At 48.1% G+C, this 12,125-nt stretch overlaps 1 protein-coding gene across 1 annotated transcript in view; it reads right to left on the bottom strand.

Annotated features, from left to right (window-relative positions):
- chd7 (chromodomain helicase DNA binding protein 7) overlaps positions 1-12,125 on the bottom strand; it is a 96,664-nt gene that overhangs the window by 63,514 nt on the left and 21,025 nt on the right. The window contains 6 exon segments of the mRNA XM_080438964.1: positions 5,095-5,235; positions 5,237-5,415; positions 5,716-5,836; positions 5,839-5,961; positions 5,963-6,235; positions 6,237-7,325. Of these exon segments, the coding sequence (XP_080295090.1) occupies positions 5,095-5,235; positions 5,237-5,415; positions 5,716-5,836; positions 5,839-5,961; positions 5,963-6,235; positions 6,237-7,205 (1,806 nt within the window). The 5' untranslated portion in view covers positions 7,206-7,325.

Genomic DNA, 12,125 nt, shown 5'->3' with positions numbered 1-12,125 from the left:
GAACTGTCCCAGAGGAGACCGAGAGAGAGGAGACGGTGATGGGATCCCAATACCAGTTTTCAACGCTTTCTTTGTCTATCCATGCATTTGTATTCCTCCCCTACGTTTACCCACCATTTTAACCCCCATATCAATACCTAACCATTCCCTCTCTCGGGTTTCAGAGGGCTACAGATCCTATTGGTCAGACTGAAGTGAAATCCTTTTGCGATCTAAGGGATGATGTGGTCCAAAATGAATTTGAGCTTCAGGCCCGACCCTCTTCATCCAACAGTAGCTAGGGACAATAGACCAGATACTCGGCCATTGTCGGCCATACTATAGTCATCGCTTCCAATGCAAACCAGGCTGATGAAGAGCGTTTAGCTCTAAACGTCACAGTAACTTCTTGTGCAATCAAAGCATGTGTATTATTGGAGCCCTACAGTGTGCAAGCGTTTATTTTCCTGCACTGATCGTCAATCAGCACATGCCTAATTTTGGGTTTGGAATGTGCATGTCTTTCTTCTTTTTCATTCCAACGTAAACGGCACAGGTCATCTTCAGTGCCCACACAGGAATACAGATAGGGGCTGGGGCTGCAGATGTACCATGCCCCTTGAGAAATAAACACTGCACATGGAACGGAACATCTCTGAACACAGTTCAGAGGCGGTCATGTTGTATCAAGACATTGCGTGAAATAACACTAATAAGGTATCATACTTCAAGAAGAAGAGACCAAGCTCAGGAGATGCTGGGGAGGTCCAGCTGAACTCTGGATTACCCTTTGGTTCCTCCCACTGTGACCTAGCTAATCCCTGTCCATATGGGCCCCAACTAGATCACATACACCTTATCTTTTGTTTTCAGTGGCTCCTGGATAATGTTTGAAGGATCAAGGGAAAAACTAATTACGCTGAGAAAAGTGGGGTTGCAATAAACATGGCGGAGTATTATTAAATATTACTCAAAATCAGTAGAGAAAACATGGAGGGGACACTGACAGCTGACAGCGTTTGTTTTTGCTGTACACTGGTTAAGTGTGTCTGATGTAGGGATGTACAATTAATTGAAGGTAATCAAAACTAACTTAAGCTTCAGGTTTCACAATTATAAAATTGTGGAGCTTGGCAATTCATTCAAAGATCTTATTTGATCAGCCGATGCACTTTGCCCATGTCACCTCACCAGCATTACACACATGGTTTAATATAATGAGAACATTGTACAACCTTCCTTCAGTCTCACAGAGAGACAATAAAATCACAGAGGTCATTGCATAACATTTCACAGAGAAACAATGCGCAACAAAGACATACAAAAAAACAAGACTAGGCTAACCTAATTAAGCCGGACCCAGATACATGGCAGCGGGGATGTGTTGGTGAAATATGCTTAATGTACACAACTGTGTGTGTAGTCTGTGTGTACCATATGTCTAACACAGTCGTACTATATGCACTTTGCGTTTATACTAGGGATGTTAACGATAGGGACTGCCCATTATTCCAATGTCCCAAAAGTGTGAAAAGGTTAAGGTTAGTGTGAGGTTAGGGGTGGCTACCCAGTTTTGTGAATCATATCGAATCGTGGGCAATCGAGTGCAACGTTGTGTACGAAACGCTGATGAATAATGGAAGCATGGACACTATTGGTGAAATGATGGCGGCGGCCAATCAGATTGTTTAATGTGACAGGGTAGTAACCACATAGCAACAGTTTCCTCTATGGAAACTCCCAGATATTGTACATTTTTAACTAGCCTTTGTAAATGTGGAATTAATCAAGTTTGCCTATTTTACACCTAAAATCTAAACAGCAACTGTTTTTATTGGACTGTCGCGTTTGTTCTCGAAAGCTTTTGATACCATAGCCCGGAGGCATGATTGCTCTTCGCTTGTCAACCTTTCCAACCAATGCTGTAACTTCACTCACACATTACTGTGTAGGGAACAGATAACACAGTCATACTGGTGTGTTTCAACGATGGGGTTGTAAGCGACTCGAATTGGCTGAGCAATTCAGGCAATTATAAAATGACCTCTGTCCAGCAAAAACAAATATCATCACCAATAATCGTGGTTATAGCATAATAATCAGGACAATCATTAGTCATAATCATGCAGCCCTAGTCTGATGTGAAATCAGGAGAGAGAAGTACAACGGTTCCGCCAAAATCCAATAAAGAGAGCCACTAAAATGCCTACTGACGTGTATATAATACAAGTTAGCAAGCAGTTAGCAGGTCGAGCTAGCAGGGAGCACATTGAAAGGCTATAGGAGCGGGGGAGGGGAGCCAGAGAGAGCATGGTTGTATGTCAACTAGAGTGCAGCACGCGAGAGTCAGCCAGCATGCGAGATGTAGAATAAAGGTCACAGCTCTGCGCTCTATCAGCGCTATGACCTTGAGCTGCTGACGACTAAAGGCATGCATGTATGTATGTGTGTGTGTGTAGGGTTACTGTGTGTGTGTGTGTGTGTGCGCGCGTGCGTGCGTGCGTGTGTAATAACCATGCTTAGAGAACAGATGGAGCTTAGAGAAGCAGACATACACAGTCATCATGATGGACCGGCCCCCTGGCTGGCACTGTGCTGCGTGTGGATTTGTCTCTTTCTAGCAAGTGCACGATGATGCTAGCCAGTACTCTACCCTACCAGTGGTTCTCAAAGTTGGGTCCGGGGTCACCGTGGGATCTCTGAGGGGGTTCTAGGTCAACGTTTCCCCAAACACTGGGTAAGGGACGCATTTGTGGGACGCGGACACATTTTTATGGGTCGCGTGTAACTATAACTTATTTTTTTCCTACAATTTTTTAAAAGTATTTCTAAGGATTCCAAAAAAGGAAAATCACAAAAATAAGACTTGGTGAAAATAGCTGATCTACAGAACGTGTCACATTGCGACACGTTGTGAGCTTGTAGATCAGCTATTTCCCCGGGTCCCGGGGAGACATAAAAACTTCTCTTTTGGGTCTCAAGCTAAAAAGTTTAGGAACCACTGTTCTATGAGGTACCCAGCAAAAATATAAGAGTTTAAGCACCATTTCAAAAACACTTAAAATAGCCTATCTACAAGCTCATAACTTGTGAACTTATAGAGCTGCCATCTATTATTTTTGAAAATGTTTGCATGTACAAAATAGGCTGAAAGTAGTTAATTTAACTATAATTTCCCCAGCAATAAGGTCATCCAATGAGATATTGTATTGCATTTCTCTCTCCCTACCGTAGAGACAGTTGTAAAATTCTGTACTTAATCCGAGAAACAACTACAATGCTTTCAAAAAGGGGGGTCTGCGGCTTTACTCGTACTAATTTGGGGGTCCTTGGCTTGACATGAAAAAAAACACTGCTCTACCCATCCCACCCACACATTCCCCTAGATAGGCCATTCCATCTCCCCAGGCATATTTCTAACCCCATCCCAGACCAGACTAGGCCAAACAAGTGAGTGAGTGTGAGTGTGAGTGTGAGTGTGTGTGTGTGTGTGTGTGTGTGTGCACACGCAAATGTATGAGTGAGAGTAAGACAGAGGGGGGGGGGGGGCTCCCAACCCCCGGGGCTATGCTACACCCAGGACGGGCGCATCGAGCGCACCCAGGCGAGGAGCAGGGCTCACCAGTCAACCTGGCATCTAGGTCAGGAGCGCTGGAAATATTAACTGTGACGGCTGAAATGTCAACTAACAGAATGGGCACATAGGAGCTGGGGGGGGGGGGGGGGTGGGTGGGGGTGGGGGGGGTTGGAAGTATGGATGGGGTGGTGGGGGTGGATGGGGCAGATGACGAGAGAAGGGTGGTGTGAATGAGAGAGGACAGTTAGAGAGACGCTAAGTGCTGGATGTATGTGTGCATGTATGCATGTGCGTGTGTGTGTGTGTGTGTGTGTGTGTGTGTGACAACAGGGCTCCTATTGTGTATGAATGGGTCAGTGGAGAAAGGGGGCTTTGAGCAACAAAACAAGCTAATGGAAGCCAGGGGCACGTGACACAAGCACGCACACAAACACAGATATGTGCACGCAAAAAATACACAGCTTGCCATTGAGAGCTAGTAACCTCCACTTCCCCCCCCCCCCCCTCCCCCCTTCCCTCGGTCTCTTCTCACTAGAGATTCTAGATTTCCTCTCCCTTTTTTCCCCCCACTTGTTTTTCCATCATATTTCTTGCTTATCACTTTATCACCCCCTCCCTTCTCTCTCTCTCTCTTACTATGCGGCTGCACTCCATTAACTTACACATGACACCTCTGAGACAAACAAGACAGACAGACGGGCAGAGTGAGACAGAAAAGTGTGTGGCTGTTGGGGGGGGGGGGGGGGGGGTGATAGAGAGATAGGAAGAAGAAAGGAGAAGAGGAGCCAGTTGTCTGGTGGTGCGAGTAGAGGAGCAAGTCTAGTGTAAGCTCTATGCTAGCAAGAGGCAGAGAGAGACAAAGATGGAGGGAGGGAGAGGAAGAGAGAGAGAGAGAGAGAGAGAGAGAGCGGAAAGAGAGGAGACAGGGAGGAGGGAGAAATGCTTAGAACAGGAAGGGAGGTTTCCCCCTCCTCAGAGAGCGAGAGAGCGAGTTGGGGGAGGAGGGGAGATTATGCTGGTGGCGCCTGTGTGTGTGTGTGCCTGTGTGTGTGTGTGTGTGTGTGTGTGTGTGTGTGTGTGTGTGTGTGTGTGTGTGTGTGTGTGTGTGGGGGTGTGTGTGTGTGGCAGGATATGCAGCTCACAGGAAACAAACAGCTGTAAAAATCCATTTCCCACACACACACACACACACACGGAAACACAACCACAAGATTTAACACACACACACACACACACACACACACACACGACCAACAGTGACTGGCAGACACAAAAAGATAAACGTGCACGAGTATAGTATACACACGCAAGCACACGCCCGCCTACCCACCCACCCCCCCTAAACCAGCACCAAAGCGATGCCATGTTCTCAAATGTCAGGTACACACACACACACACACACAATCCCAACAAAGGAAAAAAAAAACATACAATCCCCCACCCACATGAAAAACAAACACAAAATACACCCACACATGAAAACAAACACATCTCTCTCCTCACACACACACACACACACGTAACCACATCAAACTCACCTGTACATGAGGCACTTTCTGCGGGGTGAGGGGGGGCGAGGACAGCGGGTGGGCTGTCTGAGGTGGGGGCGCCCAGGGGTTCGGGGGCTGGCTGGCGGGAGGCTGGGTGCCCTGAAGGTGGAGGGGGTGGGGGGTTAGGTGCGGTGTGCGTCTGAGCACCCTGGGCGAGCGGCGCTATGCCTTGGTTCAGGGCCGGGCCTCCGTGCTGACCGACACCGGGGCCCTGGAAGCCCAGTGGAGCGGCCTGGAGAGGCTGCCCGCCTCGCGAGGCCTGCAGCAGACGCGGGTCCCCTCCTTGGCCCACTGGCGCTTCAAGGACACCTAAGAGCAACAGAAAAAAATGAGGAGGTGAAGACTGCAGAAGAGACCAATATACTCATAGATGTCTAAATTCAGGATGTACTGGAATAAACAGCCTACACAGTAAAATCATAATGTTAATTTATCCAGTAGTACACTGAGTGAAATGGACACTCCAGTGATTTTGAACCGTTTTCATTGTAGTGAGACCCAGTGGTCATTCAAGTGGTCCCCAATAAAATGGGTTTTGATTATGTTTTTGTAATATAATTAATCGCGTTGTGAGCTTGTGGATCTAGACATTTCTACAAACGTACATACCTGGCTGGTGCTGGTGCATCTGAGGCCCACACTGTGGTCCTATGCCTGGATACATCTGCCCTGCATTGGGGGAGATATTGTGGTGGTGCTGGTGTTGTGGGTGTGGCTGTTGAGGCTGGGGGGGTGGGGGGCCGACAGAGGGGGTTGAGGGGTTCTCTGAGGCGGAAGGGCCATGGCGTTAGGCGGAGTCTGTAGGGCGGTGTACCCCGACACCTCTGGAGGAGACACTAGCCCCACACTGGGGGGGGCGGCCCTGTTGAGGAGGGGGTGTTGGTGTACCCAAGCCCCGCATGGGAGACATGGAAGACGGGGAAGGGTAGGATCCCTGAGCTGGGGGGGCGAGGTGAGGCTGAGGTTGGTTTGGGGGCTGGGGGAGATTCTGGGGGTGCTGTGGGTGGTTTTGGGGGTGCATAGGCTGGCCCTGCTGTGCTGTCTGTTGCTGTATCTGAGCAGGGTGAGGTTGATGGGGCTGGTGTGGAGGTCCAGGAGGGTATCTCTGCGCCTGTGGCCCGGCTGCAGGGGCCTGATCCCTGGCTATACCGCTGGCCCAGCTGTCCTGGTCCCATGTTCTGGCTGGTGTTAGCATTGACATTAGCATTGGCACCCTGGCCAATCCCAGGGCCCATGCCCTGGCCCATGGCTCCATACTGGGCCTGGTAGCCAGGGTACTGGCTGGCCCCAAATCCCCCGATACCCTGGTGATGCTGGTGGGGGTGTGAGGGCTGTCGGGAAGGGGACTGGGGGTATCGAGGCGTGTGGCCCATGTTGTATGTCTGAGGCTGTGGTTGGGATTGGGGGTGCCTTAACTGGGCAGCCCCCATTCCAACGTGCCCCATGTAGTGAGCTGGGTCCTGGGCAGAAGGCGACACCAGGTTCTGGGGAGGGTAGTGTTGGTTCATGTGGCCTGCACTGGAAGCGGGCGGGACTTGCATCCCGCCGTAGTCTCCTCGAGACATCTGATAGGCTCCCATCTGGTTGGGCCCACCCCCCGTCTGTGTGGGAGGCTGCTGATAGGCTGATCGGTTCTGCTGCTGCTGCTGGCCCCAAACTCCACCCCCTGCTCCTCCTCCAGCATCACCCGGGTAACCATGGAGAGGGTTGCTGGGGTTGCCGGGGTTGTTATGGTAACGGGTGGCCATGCCGTTCATGGCTGCGTTAACGTTTGGCGGTCCTTGGGTAGGGCCATTCTGGGCCATCATTCGTCCACCAGGGGCCCCAGGCTGATCATAGCCAGTATAGGGGCCATGATCATAGAGCTGCCCCAGTTTGGGCTGTCCTGGACTGGGTCCAGCTCCATGGAGCAGCGCCTGGTGGTACCCTCCGGCTCCCTGGTGCTCGTGGCTGAGAGCGGGGTTACTCTGCTGTGCTAGAGGGTTGGGCTGGCCTGGAGCAGGCTGTGGAGGAAAGCCGCAGTCTCCTAAACCATCCAACCCATCTGAAAACAGCCCTGCATCGTCCCCAAACAAGCTCAACATCCCTGGGTCCGCCATGGCTGGGTGGAGGGCCCACGGATGGAGGGGTTGGATGGAGGGAGATGTGTTGTGCGATGAGGAGCTAGTCCGTTAGCTGCTAATCTGAAGCCTGCTACTTCATGGTCCTCCTTAAGGCTCCTGTGAAAATGAGGAGAGAGAGGAGGAGACAGTGAGGGAGGGCAGTATAGGTGGACATGGGGAAAAGACGAAGTGAGAACAGAGAGAAGGGGAGAAAAAAAAACACTATTAGTTTTGTTAACTCCACCACGGCTGAGTGTTTTCTTTTAAGTGATGCATTTTCAGCTGCTGTAAACCACTACCAAAGACCCTCAACACACCCTATATTCACCACCATTACCATGTCCAACACAAAAAAACTTCACACATGCTTCATATACATGCAGACACACACAGTCACCAAGCACATTAGCACTTCCCCACCCCCTTCCTCCGCTCCCATTTTACTCCCAAACAAAAGAACTTCTTTCTTTTCCAACACACACTCCGAGTCATCCAGTGTGTGTGTGTGTGTGTGTGTGTGTGTGTGTGTGTGTTAGAACAAAAGGCCCAGCAGATGCAACTCTGTTTGAACAGCAGCAGCTGCAAACCAGCCAGCCAGTCTGCAAATCGGTCAGCCAGTCAGCCTGCATAACAGCAACGGTCGGCCTACCAGCTAGCCAGCAATACAGGCAACTGAGGCAAGTGTGTCAGCCTGTACATCAGCCAATAAATCAGCCAGCCTGCAAAACATCCAGGCAGACAACCAACCAGTCAACCAGCCAGCCAGCCAGTCAGTCAACCAGACAGTCAATCAGCCAGCCAGCCAGCCCTGGCAGATGTGTGAAGACAAGAGAGCAAGCCACCTGCTACTACACCAGCTTGTGTGTGTGTGTGTGTGTGTGTGTGTGTGTGTGTGTGTGTGTGTGTGTGTGTCCCCGTCCCTGGGTACAGATGAAAATAAACATGTATGCATAGTGTGAGCCAAATTTGTTGTTTGCATGCATGTCTGCTGTGTTTGAGTTGTGTGAGGGTGCGTGAGGGGCGTGTGTGTGTGTGTGTGATCAGATGAGCAGAGGTGTTTTTTTTTCCAGATAAAGAACGCCCGGGATTGGGTGGTCATTGCAACACGCCACTCCTTGTGTGTGTGCACTTGTGTATGTGTGAGTAGGTGGATCTCAGTACGCATGAATGAGTCTGTGTAGGCCACGTTAGAGAGAGAGAGAGAGACACACACACACAAACAGACAGAGAGAGAGAGAAAGAGAGAGATGCAGAAAGAGACATGGTGGGGGAGGGAGACCGCTGCCTCTTTGCCAAAACTTCACTTGACAATCCAACTTCCACCGCTGGAGAGTTGCCCTCCCCTCCCCCCCCTTCTCTCCCCACGTTTTTTTCCTTCTCCATCCATCCATTCCCTTGGCAGTACTGCTGCCAAATGGCAGACTAGGCAGCCTATTTATTCTCAGGGAGATATTTCCTAGTGTTGCTAGCTTGAATCTTGAACCTGCTGTGATAGCATTTTGACTTAAAATAGCTTGAAAGTTCATGAGAAGATTTCACGGAGGAAGCCATGGAATAAGTCTGCATTGTTAAAGCCTTACAAATCGGTGTATATAGTAAAGTCGGGCTGACAAGAACAATGTGTGACTAGATGTGAGGACTAGAGTTCCAAAAATGGGGGAAATTTTTGTAGATCACACAGACCTGAACGTCTGCCAGTCATTTGGACAATCACCAGAAAATATTGTTTTGAGAATGCAGGTGTTCAGAACAACTCTGAAGCTGTCATTACCAGTGGTGTAAAGTAACTAAGTACATTTACTCAAGTACTGTATTTTCTATTCTCAATACTTTTACTCCACTACATCTCAGAGACAAATATTGTACTTTTACTCCACTCCAATTATTTGAAAACTTTAGTTACTTTGTAGATGAATGAATTATTATTACAAAACATACATTAACCTGTTCAGCCCTATTTAAACTTTGGCTATTTGAAAATAGCTGATCTACAAGCTCACAACGTGTCACAACGCGTTGTGAGTTTGTAGATCTGCTATTTTCAAAAGATTTTTATACATTTTATACATATACCTTGTGAAATGGGACAGTCTAAAGAGTACTTCTACTTTTGGTACTTTAAGTACATTTTGATGCCAATACTTTTGTACTTTTACTCAAGTACATTTTGAATTCCAGGCTTTTACTTGTAAACAGAGTATTTCTAAATTGCAGTTTTGATACTTTTACTTAAGTAAACCACCACTGGTCATTACTAATGCCCTTGGCTTCAGCCGCTTAAGAATCCTTGCAACAATGTGTACACGGCAGAGATGTGCGCAGCTAGTTGACCGTTCTATTAAATACTGCCCTGATAAAGGTTTACTACAGAACAGTTCTAATAGGGCAAGAGAAGGTACTGTAGATACAGCAGCCTAAAGACATCTCACACACACACACACAAAAGAAATACCAAACAAAAATATACAACAGCAAGTCAGATACAAAATAATCGTTTAACCGTCAGTGAAATCAGTCGCCTTTGTACATCCCTACTACACAGCACGTGTTAGCTAATCTGTTAGCACAGTGTGCGGTGCACGTCACACCAACTTTTCACTGCTTGTTCTTCTATGAGAGAATGACAAATCAACCCTCTTTGAAAGCACTTGGAATGGAAGGTGAGGGTTGTTCCCCAGGACTTTCATCCTCTCCCGACGATGATGAAACTTTGTCCTACTGAACCAGTTCTCAGGCAGCTCCCCCGACCACCTGAAGGAAGCATCATCTCCACTCAACTCAATAAGCCACTGAACTCCATCTCAAACAGGACTTCTGAATGTGTTCCAACCATTTCATATCAGTCAATCTAATGCGGCATGAAACATTGAATGCCTTCGGTCCACCAAGTCAGTAAGGGCACTAGTCCATAGAAGGAGCTCATTGACATGAGCATACTACATTTTAGAAACATCGTCAGAGAACCTAGATTAAGATCTAATTGGAGACTTGACCACAAACTGATGTTATGCGAATTATTACACATCATACACTGAAATGTTTGGAATCCATCACAAACATTAATTTCCTAAACCTACCCCTTCCAGCAATTCCCCATCATTCTTATAACACTTCACTGTATAAAATAGAATGATTTCAAAAAGCCATCAAATACTTTTTAACAGCAACAAGGGAACAAGCCCCTGGGTCCATCGTTGGATTCAGACCTATGGCAATAATTTGCTTTAAGGTCTTGCAGACAGGCCTCAGCACCCCAACAGTCAGCTGGCAATGTCTGATAAGTTATAGCTGGATATTAACCACTCCGACACCAGCATCAATATTCTGGGGGAACATTAGCCAAAAATAACCGATCTACACCGAGTTGTGAGCGGCTATTTTTTCTGTAGACAGAAAAATGCGGTTCAAGCAGATTTGCACATGACTGTTTTTGCCAAACCAGAACATCTGGTCCCCCGATATACAATGTATTCCTATGATTGAGAATACGCGTGCGGACACCTCTTTTTTCCACCCAGAGTGAAAAAATTGGAGAAGAAGCGCCCTGCGCGTCCTGTGGGTTTGGTGCCTAAAGTATAGGCTTTAAGTGAGCAAAAGCAGAGTTCTGCAAAAGGGAGAAAAAAAAACTACAACAGCTGGCAACCAGTGTGTGTAGAGTCACAAACCACTTCCTGTGAAAATCACTACGAGGTGGTGAAGGCCAAATCTGGTAGAGAGACCAGGGGAAAATGCTACAGACACATGATGGAGAAAATGAGAAACAGGGAGAGATGTATACAATAAATGGGGGTTGTGAGAGATGGGAGGAGACTGTCGACGGCGAGAAATGTGCATGCGTGGGAGACAAAGTGTGTAATTTCACATCCTTTCCAACGAGCTACTATAGCGATGACTGGTTTCCTGCCCCCCTCCACCCCCACACACACACACACACACAATATCTAAATCACCCCCCTCCCCAAATCTGTCCCTGAAATCTTCTATATAGAACAAACGCAGCTGTATGAGCACGTGCTAAAGTGTCTCTGTGTGTGCGTGTGCGTGTGTGTGAGAGAGAGTGAGAGAGGCATTCTCAAGGCTTTCATCAGCTCACAGCTCCAGCAAAGAGCAGGAAGACAAGAAATCCTTCCGTTACTCCGCTCATCCCTCCATCTCTCGCTCTGCCCTTTAAAAATCCCCCCCCCCCCCCCCCCCCACACAGACACACACACACACACACCGGTGACACTGTGTGTGTGTGTGAGTGTCTTTTCACCTGCCCAGCATTTCAGCACCACTGCATGCTCGGCTGCTCAGAGGGCGTGCACTCACATGCGTTGCGCACACAGGGTATCCATGTATATTCTACCTTTGTTCATACCTCGTTGTTTCTTCACTTAATTTAATGTTAAAATAAATGTCTGTCTGTTGTCAAATACTTCAGATTTTTCTGGTTTGCTACATACAAATGACTTGCCCAAAATAGGGATGCCAGGGTTAATGTGGTTCAACATGCTATTCATTTCCACTCGGATATGGTAGTGGTTTTCAAACCTTGCCTTTTCTTGGCATTAGTTTCTGTATTGATCCCTGTGGGGAAATTAGCTGCATTTGACTTTTAAGAGCAGTGCGCGGCGCAGCCCCAGGGGAGCTCGGGGAGCAGTTAGGGGTTCGGTGTCTTGCTCAGGGACACTTCCAACACAAAGCTAAGAGGAGCTGAGGATCTTCCGGTTCCCAGATGGCCGATCTAGTTCCTGAGCGGGCCACTATCGCCCTTAGCATCCCATAGGTTCTCACAGTGCCTTTTCCTTACAACAGGATCCAACAGTGCCGTTTCCTTGAATTTTAACAGGTTCTAAAGGGCTGTTTACAGGTGATTTAGTGTAATTAAGACCAGCGATCACAAGGTTGGATGATGTGTCCATTGCTAAAAGAAAA

The sequence above is a fragment of the Gymnoscopelus braueri genome (genome assembly GCF_963280865.1).
Source record: "Gymnoscopelus braueri genome assembly, chromosome: 10".
Classification (NCBI taxonomy): Eukaryota; Metazoa; Chordata; class Actinopteri; order Myctophiformes; family Myctophidae; genus Gymnoscopelus; species Gymnoscopelus braueri.
The sequence above is the reverse complement of the archived record's forward strand: the minus strand, read 5'-3'. Positions and strand labels throughout refer to the sequence as shown.